General features: G+C 43.0%; 1 protein-coding gene across 1 annotated transcript in view; it reads left to right on the top strand.

The window, feature by feature from the left end:
* Positions 1 to 2,576: 2,576 nt before the first annotated feature.
* Positions 2,577 to 23,996, top strand: part of LRIT1 (leucine rich repeat, Ig-like and transmembrane domains 1) — a gene marked incomplete at its 3' end in the record, with an annotated part of 65,801 nt that continues 44,381 nt past the window's right edge. Inside the window, 3 exon segments of the mRNA XM_082308046.1 lie at positions 2,577 to 2,619; positions 3,740 to 3,789; positions 3,792 to 3,956. Coding sequence (XP_082164172.1) covers positions 2,586 to 2,619; positions 3,740 to 3,789; positions 3,792 to 3,956 — 249 coding nt within the window. The 5' untranslated portion in view covers positions 2,577 to 2,585.

The raw sequence follows: 23,996 nt of genomic DNA, 5'->3' as shown, positions 1-23,996 counted from the left end.
ATGAGGTTTAATTATTTTTATTATTAATTTTTATTGCTCCAAGGTGGAAAGCAGCTGTGTGTGAATGCGTTCACTAGTGTGTGTGTAAATAAGCCAGCTTGTACCTTTCCTGCCAGTGGAATCAGAGCATAAGCAATAGGGTGCAATCAATTTTAGTGATTTGATGCTGTCTAGGTAAGCTTTTCTTCTTACCCGCTGACTCAAGAAGGTTGTCTTGCAATATTGTTCTTATGCTTTAGTGAGTTGCCCAAATTGAGCAGTGCAAATGGCTGCCAATGGAAAACAGAAACTCAGACTTCCTATTAGATTTAGACTGCAGTGGTCATTATGGTGGTTTTAATTACAAAAGAAAGGGGTGGGGAGTTTCTAAAAAAGAAATGGGTTTGTTTTCCTTAGCTCCCCCCCCTCCCCCCCTTGTGAAAAGTCAAATTGACAATGTGTGTCTAGGAGGCTTATACCCTTAGAGAATGCATTACAAGCTCTTGTTAAAGTTCAAGAAAATTGCACAGGAGTCCTTGAAAAATGAACCGATGTCTGTCTTAGCTAGTATTCATTGCCTGAATCCAGTTCAACCAAGCCCCGTGTCAGTTAATGAAAGCTTCTGGTCCTCCATTTCCCTTGAGTCTGCTTGAGGTTTCCCTGGAAGATTTCTTTTCTGTGAGGCTACTCATAGCTGGGAAACACAGGCAGTGTAATTGTAATGCCCCTGGGGTCAACGGAAATCTCCTCCTTTTTGTGCCAGTTTAATGTAAAGAAAGTCAAACTATGTGCTGAAACTCAGTGAGTCATAAGAGTCTCTGTCACACAGGTATGTTTTGGAGAAAGGCAAGAGAGCCAAGATATCAGTTGCTGATTCAAAAGGACACTCCCAGCATTGTGGTTGTGTACTTGACGCTTTTTTGTGGCAGCTTTGTTATCTTTCTCCGGCAGAGAAACCTGTGCTTGCAGGTTACCTTCTCTGCAGCTTATCCCCAGACAGCAACAGCCAAGTGCTACAGGGGCCATAAGGGGTGATGTCATGGCCACCTTTTTGGAGGCACGGGGGGAATTCCGCTGTGTATCTTGGAGCATGTGGCGTTGACTTTGTGAGTCCACCAGACCACTAAAGTCTAAAGGGAGAGGTTAAAATGCTGTCAGTGTTGCCAAGAAACTAAGTTATCGGCTGTCTGGCCCATTGTTTTCTAAGTGTTTCTCTTGGGTCAAGGCAAATCAGCTAGTGCTGGGACTCGCTTTGCTGCTGCTGCGTTATGGGGAGGCAAGCAGTGAAGCAGCTAAGGGTGCAGTGTCCTCTGTTTCCAGAGAGGCAGTGGCAATGGTTGTGAGGGAGCTGCCTCCTGGTGCTGCTCCGGGGGCTGGGGCGCTCAGAGGGATGCTGGCTTGCTGCAGAGCTGCCCTGGGGTTGGGAACAGGCATCTGCTGCTACTACTTCCCTTGGGGGAATGAGGCTGGTCCAAAGCTTCCTTTAGCAGTGGACAGTTTGGTCCCATTTAAGCCCCATAAGGATACCCTCAAGACCAGGTGCTGTTTGTACCTGGTGTCCTACTGTGTGGTGAGAAAGCAGTGGGTGTTGAAATGTGTACAAGGGCCTCAACTGCAGTGCAGGCACCACTGTGGAGACAGCAAGAGTGTGCATGCTGACTTATTGCAAGGGGGAGTATTCGCACTCTCTGTGTTAGGCACTGGCTAATTCAAAGTGCTCTAGTTTGCCTTTCTGTAATTACCTACCTTTACCTGACAGCTGACAGGGAAGATGGCTATCCTTCCCCCTCCCTCATATATGCATGACTTAATTTTTGTGTGTGCTGTACTTAGATATGTTTTTGGAGATTTTGCTCCAGACCCTCTTCAGCACAGGAAGGCTTTTGCTGGCCCAGGAGACTGGCAGCATGGAAAGGCTATTGGGAGATGCAAAACGAATGCTGGCCCTACTTGCTCTGCTTCCTGTTCACTGTTTTGAAGTATCTTGGCAGTGAGGTAACGGGCCAGATGTTTTTCAGTGTGGTGCCATTACTTATATGATGGATCTCAGCTGGGAAACCCTACCAGGACAGGGCAGGGGTAAGGATTAGTGCAAACCTGTCTCTGACCCTCTCCTAGCAGCTATCCAGATGCATCTTCTAGCACAATGCCTTTAGCAAAGATCTATAATCATCGAACTTTTGACCCCAGTCTCTGAAGTAATGCCAAGTATGTTTAGCGCACATACAAATGAAGTGGAAATCGTTATTGGCTTTGCTCATGACCTGCTGAAAGATGGTTCCCCTCCGGGGGCTCTGTTTGCATTTCCCTCAGTCTCTCTCAGCACTCAATCTTTCAGTAGTTTCACGTGCTACAAACTGAGCATCACTGTGCTTTTGATCAGAGCTACCTGCCATTGCCTTTTCACTCCAAACCTTTCCCTGCCTTACGTTTTCTCAGGCAGCAGTAATAGGGCTCATACATAAACACTCCCCCTGCCCCACTTCTGCCATGTTTGTATTGTGGGTCCAGGTATGGCTCTTGACCACATCTAGCTCATGTCATGCTGAGAGCTGGTCTCGGTCCGTCCTCTCAGTCCCTTTACCACCAAGTCGCAGGCAAAGGAAATGCAGACTTGTGAGCTGTCAGGAGGCTGTGCTGGTCCAGATGACTGGCAACCCAAATGGCAAGGCTTCTTCCAACCCTGAATTTTATTTCTCTCTTTTCCCTCTGCATGCACATACTCATCTTGTCTGGGCTGCCACATGGGCATTGGCAAAGCTGATCTCTTCTTTAAATGTCCGTCACTGGAGCCCCTGCCTTCTTTTTAAAACAAAGAAACCTCCGAACACTCAGAAACCTCTGAATTGTTTATCTGAAAGGCAGGAATAAAAATATTATGCTTTTTTCTTTATTTCTTTCCCAAGCGAAGCCACAAATGAGCTTTGTCTTTATCTTAAAACTTATTGAGAGAATTGCTACTTATTCTGTGTAAATACAGAGTAGTACCAACACCTGGATTCTTCCTTGCTGGACTTTCCTTTTGTGTTTGCGTGGAAATGATCACAGAAAGAAGGAAGTCCCAGTATTCACCTTGTCACCTTATCCTGCATTAGAGCTGAAATATCCTGAATGTTTATCCTTCTGTTTTGCAACTTTGGATGCCTACTTATTTTTTTTCTGTTGTACTTTTTAGTAAATGGCAATTTCTTCTCCCAAATGGGTTCTTTTTGGTGAGGTCGGGTAGCACTAGAATAAAATAAGACAAGATTTCACTAAAAAAGAATAATGACCAACTCATTAAAAATGGAAAATGAAATAACCATGTTGAGCTATCTTAGTAAAAAAAACTATATATATTTTTTGTTTTAAAGTTCTTTTCTGGCAGTATGCTAGAGTCTGTGTTGAGACAGCAACTGTTCATGGGCAGAGCACCGTGCGTTTGCATGCTGTTAGCTGTCTGATTGGCAGCTAGCCCTGTGGCAGCAAAGCTCCCTCCTTCAAAGAGGATGGCATGGCTGCGACTTGGTGTGGGGATGTGGCAGGCCAAGGGGAGCAGGACCCTGGCTCTCCTGCTCCACTGTCTGCTGCAGTCTGCTGGGAAATCTTGCCATTGCACCAAGGAGAGGCTTGGAGCCAGGGAGGCTATGCCTGTCTCTAGTGCTGCTCTTACACCCTGCTGTTCACTTTGCACACAGTGCAGGGCTGAGCGTTGCTGTGTAGCAGCAGATTTACCAGGATATTCCCAGCATCCCTTCAACCTCCTCTTTTTATGTCACAGAACATCTCTTCTGCATCCGTGACAGACAGCTGGCGGTGCAGCAGGAGCAGCGCCTGCCCCAGGGTGTCCCACTGCTCAGGAGTGCGTATCGGCCCCGGGACTGAGGGGAGCAGTGCAGATCTGGAGCAGCGCAGGAGGGAATCGAGCGTCCTGGTCAATTGAACCACACGGAGGAAACTTTGAGGGCTCGGAGGCTCTCTTTGGTGTCAGTGCGCAGGTGTGCATGTGTGGGTTTTTCTTCCTGAAACCTCAGCCATCTGAGAGATGCTTTCAATATCAGCCTGTGCACTCAGGGTGCTTTCCATTGCACTTGGGTAGGGCTCCAGGCTGTGGAGCAGTTACAGAGATAACTTCTCTCTCAGTAAAACCTGGGAAGCCTCTGTTTGGGCAATCAATACAAATGCATCCCTGAAGTTATACAGAAACACTATAGGAGAGGCAAGGTGGCAGCGTGGCCCTCAGACTTGCTGGACACCAACAGAGGATCCAGCCAAACCCCGAGTTTCCCTGGTGTGACGTTTTCATTGGAGACGATGTAAGTAGCAAGGATCATGGGAACCTGTTCCTCTGAAACTCCCCTGAGTATTTGAGGTTCTGCTCCACTGCTGACATGAGACAGTATTGCATGTGTTGTATACACTAAGGGACGTGGGGTCCTTCTGAGTTCTGTCGTTTCAGTCGTCTTCCAGAAAAGCCAGGGCAGATATGCCAGAGGCTGGTTACACGGGGTGAACAGACAGGAGGGAAGAAATAAAGCATTTTTGTTGCCAGTGTAGCATGAGTTAGTTATTGGCTACGTTGCTCTAATTCCAGGGAGTTTACGCAAGTAGTAGCTTAAAAGACAAATTTGTAGCTGTGTGAAGTGCCCAGGACTCTTCCCTGCTAGGTTCTGGCAGGCAGCAGTTAAGGACACTTGGAGCAGATTTGTGGCAATTTAATGCCACCTTCTGGTTATAAATATAACAGCAGAGATGCTCTTTAAAAATGGGTTTATTGCTATCTTTATTTGATAAACTGGAATAACTAAATGTCTAACTTCTTTAGTAGCTTTCTTGAATACTTTAATACACTTTCTACTGAGTCACATGAACATTTTCCCTTGGATTACTATTTAAATTAATAAAAAATACTGATAAGAATAAAACCATCATACTGTGATCTGCTCCTCCTGACCTTAAAGGGAGAGAGTCAAAGTTACAGAAGAGGGCTCACCATCCTCGCTACAGAAAATCTGCCACAGTGGTTTCTGTGTGTCAATAGCAAAGGCCTGGTTTTCAGTAGCTAACAAATGTTTGTCCTCCTGACATGTTATTTAATGATACATTGCTACTTAAGGGTTTTTTTTTTTTGTATTAAAATGGCCTTTTTACCCAAGCACAAGAGATCTCCTTCCTTACAAAAAGCAAAGACTTGAATGACCTTGCAAGAACATGATCATAAAATAAGGAATTTTCATGAGCTTCCCTTATTATTCATTAATCCTATGTGTAAACTTTTCACTAACTGCAACTAAAGTCAGTAGAGATTATGGCTAGAATTGAATTGATATCCCGGGGTTAAAAGAAATAAAATGTTTAAGATGAAACCCAGTGGTCAGTAGTTAAATGGAGGTGGTGTGGGGAGGGAGGGCGGGAGATTTCCACGGCAGGGCTCTGCGGGCTGTTTGCTCGTGACTCTGTCCCCAGTAGAGGGTGCAAAGGTATCGTGTATTTTCGGGAGGGGAAAAAAGCCCTTTTCTTTTCCATCTTAGCCCCAGATCTGGTTATCTACCGCCTAGCGTTTAGGGAAGTCTTTGACAGCAAAGGAAGAAGAGAGCGTAGAAGCAGCAGCGTGTAAGCAGATGGAGAAGCATTATCTGATAGAATTTCATTTCACTTTGCACATATGCCGGTTGCTATAGGAGATGCAGCCTGGCAGGGAATGGGGTTCCTTCTATTTACTGTAACTCACTTTTATTTACTAGATAGTATTTTATTGTTACTGACAGCACAGCATTTCTGCATGTCTTTTTGGCGTGAAAATGTATTTTATTTTTATATTTGGAGCAACTGCTGCTTTTTCATTCCTTAGCACAGAGATCTGATGCCACCTTTTGCATGTAAAAAAGACTTATTTTCTGAAGTGAGAAGGAGCTTAGTTATTGGGGCATACCAAGAAATTAATTCCACTTTCAGGTCAACAAAGCTCACTTTTTTAATATTTCCTCCTGCATCTTAGAGCGTGTGATATAAAAACTTCATTCTCCATTACTTACCAGCATAAGCACTGATTTGCTGCTTTAACAAGTATTGTTCTTGCCTGCTATATGCTGACACCAAATTCTGCACAGAAACATCAGCTCTCTGATTTCATGCCTCTGAGACTCTGATAGCAGTTGTATATGTTTAGAAAATTTGTTAATAAATGTTATATGTTTTCACTAGGTCCTGTACCGGGTAATGGTATTTAGTGCTAGAACTATTTTAAAGGAATTAAGAATTACAAGACAGAATTTTTGTCATAAAAAGTTGGTATTTTTGTGCTTGATAGAACATTAGCAACTTCTTCCTCACACAGGAATTACCTTAAAGTTATTGGCTTCAACAGGAATTTTGTATAAGGAAGTCTTAGTTTTATATTCTCTAAACATTCAGGAGGATCATCATAAAGGTTTCCTCTCTCTGAGGATGGGTACACTATGTTTTATGATCAATGGAGATATTAATTTGGTTGTGATACTGTCTTTTTTTCTTTCTTTCTGTTGTAACATCGGTAATGCATTAAGATGATGCCAGTGAAGATGTGTCACAATGCCTGCATTTGAATGTTGTTCAAATGATGTGTTTGGTGAACAGAAAACAAATATATGAATCTTAAAAATATAAGTTTCTTAGAGAAACAAATTTTCTTTCTGGCAGAGTTTGTCTCCATTAAGGGCAATCTGCTCGGATGCTTGGGTATCATCATCAACTGTCTTTATTTGCTCCCAGTTTGTCAAATCCAGATTTCACAGTAAAATCCGCATTTATGGAAGAGCACAGAGCAAATGGCAGCTGCTCTGTCTGGGCTGCTTAGAGCAGATTAAGCTGCAGTGAGGTGTGCTGCCAGTGGCCATTGGCCTGAAGAGACCAGCCAATGAATCTCCCTCTGACTTTTTACAGACAGCTCTGTCCTGTAAGTCTAAAATAAACCAGAAGCTGAGCCCTGGCTGGGCTCCTTAGACAAGTAGCTGAATGGAGGGCCAGCCAGGGCTTTAAAAGTATCAACTATTTTGTAACTACAGTCTGAGATGCACCTCTGTATCTTGGCCTTCTTCCAAAGAACATTTTCTATGTTTTCAGGCATCCTTCTGGTGCCATCTTTGAACCTAAACACCCCTTTGGTTCTGTTCTTACTTATCCAATCTCCCTTTTCCTTCCTGAGAGAGGACACCCTGATTTCTGCAGGAAATCGTATAGTCCACTTCTTCTCTGATCAAAATCCCAACAGAAACAGCCCACGCCTCTACTAAAGCTTCAGTGAAGACTGAAGGAAATGGCAGCTACCCCCTGTTGAGAGCTCATCAAAGCAATTTCTAAAAGTGAAGAAATAGTTATCACAGGGACCTGTGGTTTTCCCTTCTCGTTGCTCGTCTTTCTGCCACTTTGTGCCGTCAGTCTTGGACTGATGATCTATATTCAGCAGCTTTCTTCCACATAATGTTATTTTTTGAGAGGAGGCACAGCACTGAACAACCTTTCCATCTCCCAGCTGTGCGTGCAAGTATCTAGTCAGCAAATCTTTGATGCGCTGTATTTGGAGATGACCTTGTGGTGTACCTTTGAGCTGGCAGTGGCAAAGGAGAGCTGTTTTCTGCACTTGACCCAACAGAGGGCATGAGTTGGCTCCTGGGATCCATGCCAGATCCAAGTGTGTGTAGAAAGCACAACTCATTTATGCATCACTGTCATTTTCTGCCATGGATAAGCCACAATAGGGCATGTATTTTGGAGATTATCGCACTTCGTGGGTGATTAAAGTCCAGAGGCAACCTGAGGTATGTGATAATCACTCAGAAACCCACTGCCAGATGGATCTTGTGGTTTAAGTAGATCATGCCATTTCCTTCTGTAGTTTTAGAAGCTGCAGCAACAGTTGGGTGCTGCCACTGCTGTGGGAAGGTGGGATGCCCAGAAAAGTGGAGACCCCTGCACTGAGCATGGCTCCAGCCACCCAGGAGCGAAGGTGGCTTTCATAAAGAGCTGGGCTGGTCATATCATGCTGCATCTGCTTTTCAGATTTTCAGCGTCTGCCAGGCTGAGCTAACTTGATTACCCCCAGGATGAGATTACCCAAAGGTGATTTTTTCTTTTCCTGCTGTGACAGGTGACGGGAACCGACTCTTTACCTTTGGAGTCACGCTGATGGAATAGGGTTTTCTTCAGGAAACTGAAGGCGGTGTTTATTACTCAGGAACCATAATTATGTTTGTGTTATGTATCCCTTCCTGGCTCATTTTCCTATATTTATATCTCAGATCACCAACTCCCTGCTCTGAGCAGGGCCTCTCAAACTGTGCTGCTTGGCTGTCGTGAGTGCAGCAGGACAGTCATGGGGGATCTGTGACTGTGCGAGCAGCCCTGGCTCCTGGCTCTGTGGGGACATGTGCGGGTGGAGGTTTGATGGGGTGGGTAGCGCCCGTCCCCATAGAGGAGAGTGTCTTGGACTGGGTTTTTTGTCTCTAATTTTGAAGCAGTGTCTGTACCACTGTTAGTAAGGATATATCAGTATCAGAACAGCAGGCTTAGACAATGCTTATTTTAAAAATGAACTTTATGTCAGTTTATTGATCATACTTAAAACAGCAGTGGCAATGCCTAGAAGACGACCTGTGAAGGAGTTATTGGTTAGGTACAATACCTAGACACGGTCCTGTGTTGTCTGCAGTTCTGCAGCGTGGTGGGTAGGTGAGCCTGCAGCACACAAGCTGGGGAAGTCATCAGAAGGTCACGTGTGATGTCCTTTGATTAGCTTTTTTCTGTCGTATGCTGAAACAATGAGTTGCGTGACATGTTGGGGGTAAATACGGTTTTGCACTGATTTGATTTTTGGCGTGGCATGCTTAATTACTATAGAAAGGTATGGAAGACCTTGAAAAGGAAAATAGTATGATACAGATATATTTAATAACAGATCAACAGATCTTAGCGTTTTGTAAGAGATCAACGTTATTTTCTCTAAGGGCAAATGGCACAAAAAGACTTCCACCATACAGTCACAGAGAATATTACATGTGCTCAATAAATGAAGTAATCTGTGATCAGAGCCAGTCTCTGCACATTGCAGCAGGCTCTTGAAACTGTCTTTCAGTGATGAATGCTCCTTTTGCCTTCGTGTTTAATGATAGTCAAAACCCTTGAGAGAGAGCACAGGGGAATGGGCCACCTGGGTGGGCCTCTTCTCTCAAGTGGATGTGTCCCCTTTCTCCCTGAGGAAAGGGACTGGTGGGAGAATTTGTATTTTCTGCTACAGAAGCTGAAATTAATTTTGTAAAGTGCAGCCCATTCGGGGCTCATCTGAGATCTGCTCAGAGGCAGTGTGCATGTGCCTCTAGTCTGGTGGCCTGTAGAAATGCTCAGCTGTGGGGAAAGTAGTCTAAAGCTAATGAACAAGCCACAAATCTGCCTGTGTAATTGCATGTGTTGTGGCCGCATCATACCATTTTCAGTGTCTGTTGGTGGAAGTTTTGCCCCAATTTCTTGTCTGTTTCCCTTCCAAACAGTCATTCTACAAATGACTGTATGGAAAAGCTAGATTAAAAAGTCACATAAGCTGCTTTAGCAGCCATTAGTTTAAATACACTCGGAGTATAAACATTCATATGCCAAATCAATTCAGGAAATGGAGACAGGTCACTGTATTAAATGGGCTTATGGATGCTCAGGATATCAGATCCTTCCCCTCAGCAAGCAATGCAGGGACTGTCCTCTCTCCAGCACTTTGCTCTTACTAGAAACGGTCTATTGGGAAAATGATTTTATTTTATCATTACATGGAAGTGGTTCCCCTGGTTAGAAAGATCTCTAGGAGATTTAATGTATCTCCAGGACTGGGAGGACAGTGCTTGCTTCTAGGGAAGGAAGGTACCCTGGGAGTTGGGAATAGCTGCGTGGGTAAAGCTCCCTGTCTCTGGCTCATGTCCCTATGTGAGTGTGCTTCTGGATTGAGGGACAGCCTGGAAAACTAACAGCAAGAGAAGCGATCAATGCCTTTCCCCTCCAGAGGTGCTGTGGTAGGAGAGAAGGGCTTTTCTCTTGGCGTCCTTGGCCAGTGCTGCTCAGCCAGTTGTGCTAAATAAATAAACAAACAGCAGCATGGGCAATCAGGTGCCCTGCAGTCCTTGGGAGAAGTGTCTGTCTTTGCTGTGGCGTGTGGATACTAGTCCCAAATCCTTGCACCAGGTGTTGTAAACCTGTCCTGGTGGGCTGTGGGAAATCTTTGGCAGGTTACATCTGAATATGCACCCTGGAGTGCTCTGTGCACGTGCTGGGTGAATGGAGGCTGTGGGCTCTGTGAGTCTCCTTACTGTAATGAGAAAGAAACAATAAAATGGTAGGAATGTTGACTTTTCAGAAAAAACCCAAAACTGAGAGATGCCAAGTGCTGCTTCCCCCCCCCCCAGCTGTGACATTGGCACAGCACTGCCATTGATCAGGCTGAGCAGATCAAATGGCCGCACATCCTTAGGCCTCTCCATGTATGTTTCTGCCACTGATGCTTCGCTCAGCAACACTTACAGGTTCAACAGGATTGGGTTCAACAAGCTTAATCTGGATAAATTGTGTGCATGTTATTTGTGCTTTTTGTGGTTGGTCATAGCAGGAACGTGCCTCCCCAGCTCTCCTGGCAGCTACACCCCAGATCTCTGGAAAAGACAGCCTGAAGAGGCATGAGGCTGTGAGCACCAGCGGGACCTGGCAGCCCCCAGCAGAAATTAGACAAGTTACATACTCCTCAAGGCATAGAGCAGTTGTTTCTTTACCAATAAAAGCAATGTGCTATCAGTTTGATTTCAGTGCTGTCTTGAGGGGAGGGTGAGGAGAAAGTGTGAAATAGGGCCATTCCCATTTGTTCCATGGTAAAAAAAAAAAAAAAAGTCCAGTGCTCTGGTCAGGTGACTGGCAGCACTGAGGACATTGGGAAGTGCCTGGGCATTGGCTAAGCCTAAAATTTTAGAGCAGTATTAAAGTAATATTTTTTTCATTGCAATCCCCTTTTTGAAGACTTTTTATGACAGGAACAATCTAAAAAAAAAAAAAAAAAAAAAAAAAAAAAAAAAAGGTTGAGTGAGTTTTCCTTGGGGCCCACTAAGGCTGCTCCAGTGATGGGAAATGCCATAGAGCAACCTCAGGTGTGCACCACCTGTGCAGCTTTCCTGGCTGTGGGCGTAGGATCTGGTGACTCAGCATAAGAACCTACTCAGCATTATCCTCACGGTGGAAATTTGCCATTTCAGTGTTCTCTGGTAACGGTAACACAGGACTGAATAAAGAGAATTTGAGTTGGGAGGGAGCGGAGTTTTCATTTGTACACCAGTTCTGGTCAGTGGTAATTATTTATTATGCTCCCCACAAATAGTTGTGCAGGTAGTGAACTGTGATAAACTAGTAACGAATCGTTTTTCTCAGAGGCTGCAATATCAAGAAAGTACAGTATGGAGCCAGCATGAAGCAGTGTGTGCCATTACACTGGCACAGCTTGGGGGCTTCCCCTGGGTAGACATGGACGTAGCTTATGGGATGTCACTGCTGCACCTCGGTTATTACAACTGCCTCTGCAACCCATTGTCCCTCTGACTTGCTTGCTACAGCAAGCAATTCCTGTCACTGTCACACATGTAGTGGCTGTATTGTTTTCTTAACCTGGAAAAATACATGCTGACTCTTCACTATTACAGGGAGTGTCCCCACTTGCATAACATTAATCTCTTTCCTCCAATTTCAAAGATTGGGCTTTCTTTCCTTTTTTTTTTTTTTGTGAGGGGAATTGCCTTTACATGTCCCTTAAGCAAATCACAGAAACTGTAGTTATGATGAAGTCTGGGGTTTTGGTTTGGTTTGTTTTTTTTTAAGAGGTGAGCAAAACCTTTGCAGCCTCTTTCATCTGGAGTGACATGCTATTTCATACTATAGCTATGCCCTATAGTATCACTGCAAAGCCTAAGAAGATTAAACTAACCTGTATTTCATGAGGAAATGAGAGCATAGATAATTGCTTAACTTGCTAATCTCTTTAAAAGTATCAGTGAGCAAGTTTTAAAAATTCTGCAGAATAAAAGTAAACAGAAACACTTTATTCCAAAGGGCCCAGTTTATGAAACTCAGATGACTTATTTTTCTAAAGTGTGTAACCTACTTGGGATGTTTGCCCACCACTTACTGTAGGGGATTTGACCCAAGTCAAAGAGGTTGCTGAAGTCAAGGGTTGAATATGTTTGCAAATTGAAATACAGGGAAACTGGAGAAATTTCTCCTATAAATATGTGATTCTACTACTGTGTCCTTGTCCTTCATCTTTGTATCCCCCCTCCTCTCTATGGTGCTGCTTCTTTCCTCATGTTCTCAGTGAGACCGAGCGCCCCTCAGGCAGCGATACTCTTGCTGGGGTCCACGAGGTGCTCAGTCTAGCTTCAGGAGGCTCAAAATAAATACCTGGAGCTTATATTTCCTCCTGATATTTCCTGTATTGATTACCATCTTATTGCTCCTTGGATTTGTATCCAAGAGTAGTTGAAAACATTTTATTTACTCTTCTACTATACAACTTGTCCAGAAAACAAAAGAAATTTGATGCTTCTTAAGGAAAAATATTCTGGAAGCAGCATGAGGATTATGTTCGTTACTATGGGCTCTGGATTTCATGCTTACAGCCAGTTTGATTCTGGTTTTGATGTAGAACCCTAATACCATTTTTTCAATGTGTTTGTTTATTTTGCTGGGATTTCATAGCTTTTTAAACAGAAGCTCACAAAATGTCTTGGTATTGGTCATGGCAGTTCATGAGAACATTTCCTGATTCATTATTTCTCCTTTGACTAGCTCTATCTATCCTCTCCATTCAATCTGTATTTAACAGATGAGTGTATCTCAGTAATGAACATTTGAGAATATCACAATCTGTGTGCGTGGCAGTCCTCCAAGTGAAGGAGGAAAACTCTGTGGGAAGAGCTCCTGGGTACTCATTTTACTGCTCAGCTTTAGGCATCTGTTTAATTGTTCCTAACAAGCTGAAGCAAAATGGACAGGCAGACACAATCGGATATATTTTAATTTGCATTTCTATGACATTTCCCATGCCATGGTAGGGTTTGGCGGTCATTCTCTCCCTGGAGTATGGGAAAATGCCAGGCTTGCTGAGGGTGGACTTCCCTTCTCTCCATGTGGTGCCTGAAAAGGGCAAAGGTAAGACATGGAGAAACTTGCAGCCTTACTAAATGCAGTACCAAGTTTTGAGATGAACCTGTAACTTTAAGGGTGTTGCACCTGGTGGTTGTTTACTTCAGGATGATTGGGCAATTGGGATTCATTTGCTGTTATGCTCCTCAGGCAAACTGGCTGATGAAAAAACATAGTTGGTCCAGAATAAGTGATGCTGTGGAGGCAGAAATAGAACATATAGGTTAACGAGTAAGTATGTAAACTATAAATGTGTAAGTTCAAATCCATGGACTGAGCTCTGGCCTTGGCAGCCTGGGTGTACCTCAGCTGTAAAGCTGTCTGCAGTCAGCAGGAGCTGGCACTGACTCCCTGGGGCCAGTTATGGGTATCCCTGTCTGAATGTGGGAGACCTCTGCTCTCTGGCAGCCTTCCTGAAACCCCTCCTTTGATGCTGAGGACATATTTCTTCCTGAAGCAATTGCCAAGGGAAAGGCAGAGTTCCCTGCAGCTGATTTACTGAAGTCATTCCCGTTCTAGGTTTTGAGCTTGGTTTATCTCTTTTCACTAGTGACTTAGGATGATCTAGTGATGGTCCTCCCCTACTTATGGGATATATCAGTTTCCCTTGTGGAGGTCTCATGGGGCCTACACAGGGTTGTCCTGGAAAAACTAGTGGGAGTTTGATTCACAGTAATGCTTTGATGTTCAGCATTAGCCATTTGCAAATATAGCCAGGGTAAAGGAGCGGCATGACCAGCCCTAGTTTGTTGTGCTTTTTGGGATGGCTGTTTGTAAGGGTGAGTACTGCAACCAACCTACCTGTGTGTGGCAGACTAATAGCTCGCAAGTCCTAGGTTTCCAAAAAGCTGTTAGAGAATTCACCACTGTTGAGGTGACCTGTTTATATGCACTCACCAGCTTAATACCATTTTTTCTTAAGTGTGGGAATATTTCTAGCTTTTTGGAGGGGGTGTTTTTTTTTTTTTAATTACTGTTACTGCATCGTTAACTGGAGTCAGCTTGAGGTTAAAGCTAATTTAAACTGGCTGCTATATTTAGCATTTATGGTGCTAAAAGGATTATAGGAAAATAGATACTACATAAGTGGCCATAATCTTCTCACTGTTTGTGATACTTGAGTGGCAGAGAATGGGGTGCCAATCTGAGATTAAAAATCTAATTTTAGGGAGCTAACAAGAGTCACATTGAAGCAAAAAGGTAAAGATGGATTAAATTTTGTGGACTTAATTTTTTTAATTGGGCCTCAGACCTGCTTAAAACCTTGCAATCAGAGCTTTAACCAAAGCCTGTGATTCTAAATTATGTACTATTTCCATACACCAATTTAATAAAATCAAACTAGACATTTCAGTTATACCCTTGATGGAACAGCCAGGATGCATTTTCAGAGGTCAATTTTTTCCACTGCTTGAAGTTTGACAAGCCACCTCCGTGCCATTATTTTTGATTGCTGGAGCCAGTACTTAACCAGCTCCTCTTCTGTGTTACTTCCAACACAACAGTGACAAGAAAGCCCAGCCTGGGATGTGAGGAACTAATGCAGATTGCAGCTCTGCAGCTCCAGTACTACCCCTTGGTCACAGTAGTGTCACCTTGCCTGAAAAGACCTCCCAGTTCATTTCTTTTCCATCACTTGGAGGAAAAAAAAAAAGAAAAAAGAATAGATAGATGTGTGAATAGTAATGCTGTTTGCAGCCCTGGCCTTATGGCTCTATCAGAAGGGTGGGTTACTTCTGAAAAGAGACGCAAACAAATTTTAAACCGGGAAAATCCCATCACCGCGTTATATATGAATCAGCTTCTCTGAGTTAAGTTGTCAGTGCAACTGAGAAAGGACTGGCTGCTAGCACGTAAACACTGCAGGAGCCTGGTGACTCGGTGAGAGCTAATGCACGGCACTGGCTTACTGGTGTTTGCTTACAGTAACTGGGAGTTATTCCACCTTCTTTCAGTCATATTTAATGGCTGCCAGCAGGAGGAGGGATGGATCTTGCATTCTCAGTGTGACCAAAATGTAAGCAAAATCGGCATCTGGAGAATATCTGAACTGGGATCCCTTTTATTCCTGCTTGTCTGTAGGCTTTAAAATAACAAGTAAACCCTCTTAATGGGATTTGTGTACCATATGGCACCTTCCCCACAGGATGACTTTTTCATGTTGCTATCCTGTCATTTGTCCATATCTACAAATAGTTTTCAGCCAGAAAAACAACATGCACCATTTAAAGACACCCAAGGAGAGATCGCCATCTCTGTGGATAATTCTTTATTTGTATATCCTGTCTGAGGCATAGTGTTCTCTTGTGGTGGTAAGTCAATGGAATAGACTTCAGTGGCAAGCTCAGTCCTCTGAAATATTATAGCAAAAAGAAGTTAATAGATGCTCAATGCAGGATCTAAGTATAGACTATTGGATAATAGGATGCTTACATGCTTCTAGTCCTGAATTCCTTTGTTTTGTTTATAATACTCTCATTCCTGCTAGTAATGAATTCTCAGAAAGAAGAACTGCAAAAAGACACCAATAAACCAGTTTTATTACTTGGTCAATACAATGCAAGACACACTAAGTTATTGCTTGTCCTACCGATGCTTGCGGTGCTTGCTTTTCCTTTTGTTTCATCCTAATCCCATTTCGAAGCACTGAGGTTCAGCCAGCAGTAGTTACCCAGCTGTTTGCTGGTAGATGGAGCCTTTAATTATGGGCAATGCCATGGGATTAATGTTTCTAATTTCAGCTGTTGAGTGGGTTTTCATTGGAGTCAAGAACCTTGGGTTTTTCCACTGATGTTTCTGGTCTAAACTCATTGCTGCTTCATGTGTTGCATTTGTAAGTATGGCTGCTATATACCTTTAATTTCAAATGCCATCTTTAGGTGATAGTGGTGGAGGTGCTGGTGCCTGCTGTGAGATAGACAGATGGGGAGAGCAGAGTGTGTCTTTAGTGTGGAGGGCAGTTTGCCTGTGTGCCTGTCACAGCCTGCAGTGTAGCTGCGTGGTGCCAAGCACAGGCCACAGAGGCTGGATGGAAATAGGGCCATGGCAGTGCCGCCCTTGGCGGGTGTATTGTTGCAGAGCCCTATGTGTTCATCTGAGGGTGGGATGAGCAGTCCTCTGGAGGACCATGCCTCTGAATGAGCAGAGGGAGCATAAAAGACCTGGTGCCTCCTAACTTTTTAAACAAGTGAAGTTGGCTAGTGTGACTCCCTTCAGCAAGCACATTGGGATCAGATCTGACCATGTCTGTGATGTGCTCCACTTTCTAATTGCTCTGTGGATAAGTTTAAAGAAAGCAGTGGAACATTTCAAAAGAGTTTTGGGCTGCATGTAAAGGAAGGCTTTCTTAGCTTCACAAGGGTTGCGCACTCTCCACTGCTATTCAAGAACAAAATTTTACACTTGGTGTGCTTTTCTGTTTGTTTTTAAGTCCTGTCTCAGATACCATATTGCAATTTTTTTTTTTTTCCTTATCTGCCAAAACAGAGTTGCTAATGGCCACCCTGCTGCTGTGGCAATTGCTCATTCCTACCTTAGGAATGGATCACGATCTCTCAAACACCTGCCATCAAAATCCTAGCTGATTGTCAGGGCTGCCTGCCTGAATCAGAACAGGACATAAGAGTGGGAGGAAGCTTGAGTTCACAGACAAGCAATTTTGCTCGACTGACAGGGTTTCATCTTGTCTTGCTTACCTTCACATAGCTTGGAATTCACTGCATTCACTCAGTTACTCCCAGGGGACACTGGGTTAAAACCTCATTCCAAGTGAGTACTTTTTCTCCCCTCTTTTTATACTTCTGCTCCAGTGACCTGTGAAAGGAAGAGAAAACATACTTGGGGTAATACAAGAAAAAGAAAGAACTTGAGGGACTATAAGATCATTTAGTCTGACCTCCCATGTATGACAGGCTAATTTGTTTAAAGTTCCTGTGGGATGTCTGTTGCTACACATAGCTGTTTCTGGGACTGCAACATAAATGCATCTGTTACAAGCAAGGTGTAGAGAAAATGAGATTTTTTTTTTTTCTTGTTGGGAAGGAGCAGTGGTTGATCCACCTGATCCCTCTCTCTGGTTCCAGTCTCATGCACGTCAGAGTCAGGAACGCTTTCCCTCTATCACCCCCTCTCCCTGACCATGAGGTCAATGTGGCCCCACAATGTTAACTCTGCATCCTCACCAGCCATAAACCCTGTATCATCATTCGAGCCATCATGGAAACATTGAGAGCACGTTGAATACAGTGTAGGCAATCCTGTTTCACCAAGGGCTGAGGAGACAAAAGTATGCATAAGGGAACTAAGGGTTCACAGCTTACAGAGCTAGGAAGGACAACCCTAATCATCCAGTCTGAAACTAGGCTAAAAGTGTATCTTCAGAGCTATCTGTCTTTGTCTAAAAGGCTGCAAGTGATGGTGGTTTCACTAGTTCCCCTGATAAGCTGTTTCTGTCTTTCATTACTGCTGGGAATTTTTCCCTTATTTCAAAGTTGAATTTATCTAGCTTCAACTTTTATTCATTGGAGCTTTGTCAGCCAGATTGGAAAGCTCCTCACGTATATCTTCCCCAAGTGCAATTACCTACACAGTGTGATGAGGGTATGTCTATGCTTTCTCTTCAGTGAGCTGAATATCTTGAGTTCCCTACCCATCAGGTCAGAAGGCTTGGGCTTTTTTGTTAAAGCCAGAGAATTCATTTGTGACACTCACTTGAACTCTGTCCAATATCTTCAAATCCTCTTTAAAATGCAGACACCAGGATAGGATTCAGTAACCTAGTAGGGGTCTTGGCAGTGCTTCCCAGATGCTGGAATCCTTCATTATTTCTGCTTCATACTCTTCCCCCCCCCCCTTATATTCAAGAATCTCATTAGTCCTTTTTGCTATGGCATTGCCCAGACAGCTTACATTGAGGTGATTATCTATAATGACCCCTAAATCCTTTTCTGAGCTCTGTTTTTCAAAGCAAAGTCTTCCATCGTGTAAATATAAGTGACTGCCATTCTTGGATCTCAAACACTTGGTCTTACCAAAATATATTTTGTCAGGTTACAACTATTTACCCTGGTGGCTCAGGTCATCCTGTAGTGATAACCTGTCTATCTCTTAGTTTACTACTCCACAAATTTTTATGTCACCTAAATATGTGACTATAGCATAGAGAAGCAAAAAAATTTGGATCAAGAAAAAGTCTCTCTGGCTTAAAAATGTCCCTGTTTGGTGGTATCTGCCTACCAACTGTATTTTAAGATCGGCCTGTGGCCTGGTTTTTAGTCCATAGATTATGTTATGAGCTAATTCCATAGGAGGTGTAATTTGTCATATTTTAATCATCCTCACAAGTATCTTGGAGAAATTCAAGTGTTCATTAGCAACACATGAGCCTTTGTGTTTTTGTCTGTGAAGCAAACAACACGATCCAGATTTCTTCCCTTCTAGTTAAATCAAATCAATCCCAAATTACTTGTTCTCATTTTCTACCCCTTCAGCTGGCAAAACCTCGTGGTTTTTTGCTGCAAAAGATATAGTGTCAGTAGGGAAATTGAAGAGTTTCACAACAGCCTGGTGGCTCTTCTGGGTGAGAGAAAATGTGTGTTTGACTGTCATCAGGTTAAGGATGAATGGATTCGAATCCCTCCACTCCCAGATGAATGGTATTGTGTAAAAGTGTCTCTTTTGGCCATAACAGTGATTTCTTATTATATGAAAAGGCAAACTTCAAGTTGCCTAGTCCCAGGTTTTGAATCCTTCCTGAAAACAGTGAAGTGGCTTAATGTGGTGCCAAAGGCCAAGCAGGCAGGATATGAAACAAAAAAAAACCCTTTTCAGATTTATAGTCTGTTTAAGATGCTTTTCCTTACATTATGTGTGGATCCCACTTTTGGGGGAGAGCTTATGAACCAAACTCAGGCTTGGGGACTATCCTCCAGGAGCTTGATATCTTTCATGTCTGTGCCAAGTATCTCAATATGTAGACTCTTTGTAGATAAAGGGCTAACTCAGTAAATCAGCCCACTGTCTTGTCTCCATTAAGATTTTTCTTCGTTAGCTATTTCAAGAAAGTTGAAACCTTCCCAGTGAAGGAATAGCTGCAGAGCCCTCTGGGAAATACAGCCTTTGATCCATGCATCAGAGGTGCCGTTCGATGTGATACCTAGGACGTGCTGCCACTCAATGCATTGCTGGGCCAGAAGCATAACTGCGGAGTGCCGATCAGCTTTGAGGTTCAAACTGACTCTGGTTCAGTAGTGAAAGACCTGACAAATGTTGCCATCAAAGCATTGGTTTTGTCTTCTTTCTGTTTGTTTAACAGCATTTTTCCTGCCCCATCTGTAGTTAATAACATCCTTAAGCTTTTGCTCATACAGCTGCTTTTCAGCACAATGAACTCTCATCTAATGTGATATAATTTGCTTGCAAAAGTGCCTGTATTTGAATGATAGGTCAGCTTACGGAGAGAGAAATCAAGAAAGCCGCCGTAGCACCTCCTTGTGTAGTTCAGTGGAACAAATCTTGGGGTAGTGGATGCAAATCATTGAACACCATGAGGCAAAAAAATCTGTTATCTCACTGTTCACCAAGAAAACTCAAATAGTGACTTTTCCAGCAGTTAGAGCTTCCAACTGTTGTCTGCCAAAATACAGTTTGTTTTCACTATCAAGATCTAAAGCACATTGAAAATTTAGCACTCTTGCTGTTAGGACTTGAAAGTTTGCTCTCTGCTTCCAATTATATAATTTTCTTCGCTGGTTTTCATACGTAAGTGAACTATTGCTTTCACCATTTCAGTCCTTTCTTGTAAAAATAAGGTATATGTGTTTGTAGGCTACAAATATTTGTCTCCCTACAGTCACATTCTTGTACTACCAGTTGGAAATAATTATTTTTAAAACTTGACTTATGATAGCACTGTATTAGGGTATTAGACCTTGCTTTATAACTACACAATTATTTTTCAGATTCCCAAGAACAAATTGTTATTAAAAGAAAGCACATTTTCTACCATTAGAGACCTACTGAAATAAGTATTGTCCTCCGAAGCATATTTCTAAACAGTGTTTAATTAGTTTACGTTAATTTAAAACTTAGGTTAATTAAAATTAGATTCCTTTACATCAGGTAATTGAATCTGCATCTGAAATACTTCTCAACGTGAAATCAACATTTAGGTGTAAATTCTTGGTTGTATTGACAATTTCTGTGGGCCAGGGTCTCAAAGGACGTAGCAGCTTGCTTCAGCTGCCTTTGCCTCATCTCTCTGGCATTTTTCGGGGGAGTTGTCTCTAACCAGTGTGCAGGAGACTGAGCCCTGGGCTTGTCTCCTGCTTCTTCTGAAGTGAGGAAAATCCGTATCCCAGCACAGCGCCTTTACTCAGCCCCAGCTCTCCTCTTCTGACAGTTCTATGATCTGATGTTGCGTTCTGAATAAAACCTGCTTTGAAAAATCTCATACATGGCTCACACAGGAAAAAATCCTGCCTGTGGAAATCCAAGGGTCTTAAGTCTTGCATGTACAATTTTAATTGCATTCCTAATCATTCAAACTTGTGTCTTCTTGAGATCTTAGAATGTTTGTACTTTGTGTTGCTGTTATTATTGGATCCTTTCGTCTTTTAATGATACACAAGAAATTACCTTACATTAGCAAGTTTCCAAACAACACCTCAAATAGATATGTGAACATGTCTGTTCACCATGTAAAAATTCTTATTATTTTACATAATCTTAATGCAACAGGTCCATCCTCCCTTTTTTTCTGCAGAAAGTGGAACGCCTGTTTTCATAACAAAGCACCTTCTGAGTATTTACTATGTTAGCCTGTCTAGGGTAGCTCATACAGACCATTGATTGTAATCCTCTGATGAATAATCTCTAAGTGTGAATATGTATACAAGGCAGATGGTACGCAATATTTTTGCATTTTAACTCCAAAATGCAAGCTCTCAACATCATAGGCTGAGGTGTGAGTTTCCACTTAGCCATCCTCACAGGTGAAACATGAACAGAAATTTAAGTGAGACATGACAGGAAGGATAAGTACTTGTCACTAACACTTGGTGACAAAACCAGATCACTTCACTGTTTTACAGTAATGCAATTCAAAGTAGTATGATGATAGACTGGGAACAGTGCAAATTCTTCCCCGATCCTATTCCTGAATCAGTTTGTAATGCCCTGATCAGGTGTACAAGAGGTGCTAGGAAAAATACATCAGAAAGTGTATGGAGCACATAAAATCTAAGTGAGACATGACAGCAAGGATAAGTACTTGTCACTAACACTTGCCGTCATCATATTATAAGGACCTTACATTACACTTTTAATCTCTGTATCCCAACTTGTTGAACCAAACCAATCATTAGCACTTGGGTCCATATTTAGGAATTTGGCAATTCTTTTTTTGCTGTGGTGACAAAACCAACTTGCTTCACTGTTCTACAGTAATGCAATTCAAATTAGTATGATGATAGACTGTCAACAATTGTCCAGACCCTCCCCAACAAAGGGCTGCAATAGCCTGAAGTGCCATCTAATTATTTTTAAAAGTGGGTAGGTTGTAGCCGCTCTCATCTTTAGTGACAGGACAGGTATCAGTCACTGATGTTCAGATTGGCTGTTCTGGCTTAAGCCGAGCTGCTGAATGCATCCAAGGGTTACATGTTTCTCCTTTTTTGTTCTTTTGGCTTTTTTTTGGATAGTAGGTGGGATACTGTCTGTATGGGAGTGTTTCGCAGCCCCTGTATAACTGCCTGGGCTGTACTTTGGTTAGGGTAATATAAATCCTGTTTTTAGCCATCTGGGATTTCTCAGAGTGTGAAAACATGATGGGATTTTGTATGCTTGAGCACAACCTGCTTGAGATACGGGGCCTTGTTGTGACAGGCTTTATCAGGATGGTAGCAGATATTAATTGGCAAGATCTGGACAACCAGCAGTGCCAGAGGGCAGCGGGCCAGCGCTGTTGTGGTGAAGGCTGACTGTGCTAAGGATAAACTGTGTAATTAACTGGAAGCGTGTGCTGGGCTTCTTGACACACTGCAGTTTGCTTTCAGACATATTTCTGAAAGAAACACAGCACACTTGTTGGTGCACTCGTTAGTGGTCGTCAGCCAGTTCTTCTTAATGTGGATAAATTAGTGGTGAGAACTAGTTATAGCTAGAAAAGGATTTTTGCCTTGGTGACCAGTTCCTGGAAACTTTTATGTTTATTTCTGTCTCTTTTTTGTTTGTTTCAATTCTTTTTGCAGAGCGAGTGAGATTATCCATGATCCAATAAATGAGCCACGAGCAACCTCATTTCTTCCACTCTTTGGTAGGAAGTCAGCAGCCGAGGCATTATGAACCAGAACTGAGGAGGTGTTTAAGTCCACTCAGTTAGTTCAAATGCTTCATTTTGCCTCTCTTCACTCAGTCAAGAGCCTTTGTATCTTCTTGTATGAAGGAGCCCCTAGGCTGGGACAGCTATGGGCCTGACTGGTTGAGAAGCATTCGTTTAAGGTGTTTAGGGTAGAGATGAATGGCAGGGGAAATGATTCAGGTTTTATGTACGTCCTTAGGTTTGGAGGTGCAGAGTGAAACCAGGTGGGATATCTGAGCAGATGGGAGCAACCGGAGCTCAAAGCTACTCAGTGCAACACGCTGTGGCACAGGGAACCATGTGAAGCGAGGTCTCGCTCCAGGGAGCTGTAGGAGGCCCCTCTTGGGTGGGACAGCCTGTCCTCATGTCACTGTAATGCACTGTACTGCCTCTGCTGTGGTTTCCATTTATAGCACTACACTGGGCTATACGAACGTGTCTCGTGTTCTTCAAAGCACATCTGTAAGTTTTTTGCAGCACCCCTAGGTCTGAAATATTTCAGTGACTTTGTTACCTTGCATTTCTTCAGTGCAGCCATAGAGGACAGCTTTGGTTGCTGCTCAGGACAGAGGCCCCGTTCCTCTCAAGGCTTGAATACCACTAAGCAACTTTATGCTCACTGAGTAATAATACTCAGCTTTACCCATCACTAGCTTTCAGTAATCAAATATGAAAAAGCATACACGAACCTAAACAGAGGCACATTAAAATTTGTAGCTGTCCAACAGAATGAAGAAACAGCTCTGCTGCTTTCCATTCCCATGATAAAAGGTTTACAAGAAGAGAAAGTAAAAAATCAAACTGAAAATGGACTAAGAGCCAAAGCCTGAGACAAGTTCCTAACTGAGGTATGTTCCCTTTAAGCCAAAGGGGACTCAGATCCTAACGAAATGTCTTAAGCTGTTATTTATTACCTTATTACAGTATTGTTATGTAAGCCATAATGTGTTTCAGTAGGCAAACATGAAGAACACGCCTCAAACTTCAAACTTCAGAAAATACACAGCTCAACTTAATTTTACTGCATGTCCCATTGTTCTTGTGCTGTTGGAAGCAGCAAACGATCATTCCATCTTTGCGTCCGCTGAACCCCTGCTTCAATAAGGGTGTCTCTGGTCTCCTCACCAGCTACCTCTTCTGAGCCAGCACTCTCCTTCATTTCATCCCTGCTGTGTTCAAGCTTCTCCTTATGTTTGATCATCCCTGCGGCCCCTTTTCTAGCTTATCTATATCCTCTGGGAGCTGCAGTGACACAAACTGTGTAACCTCTTCAACAAGTCTGAGCACAGTGGCTTTCAAGTGGTGTGACCACGTATCCTCTTTTGTTTCCTATTCCTTTTTTAGTGTTTTTTAGCATTCTGCTGGGGTTTGTCAGTATGACCCTGCTGACAAGTCAACTGATGATTTCAAGTCCTGCCCAGGTCTCTTTCCTGAGAAAGAGATAATTACAGATTCAGAGCCTGTCACTGTAGATACATACTTAAAG

This window comes from Platalea leucorodia (assembly GCF_965183815.1).
Source record: "Platalea leucorodia genome assembly, chromosome: 4".
Classification (NCBI taxonomy): Eukaryota; Metazoa; Chordata; class Aves; order Pelecaniformes; family Threskiornithidae; genus Platalea; species Platalea leucorodia.
This window is presented reverse-complemented; position numbering and strand designations above follow the sequence as displayed.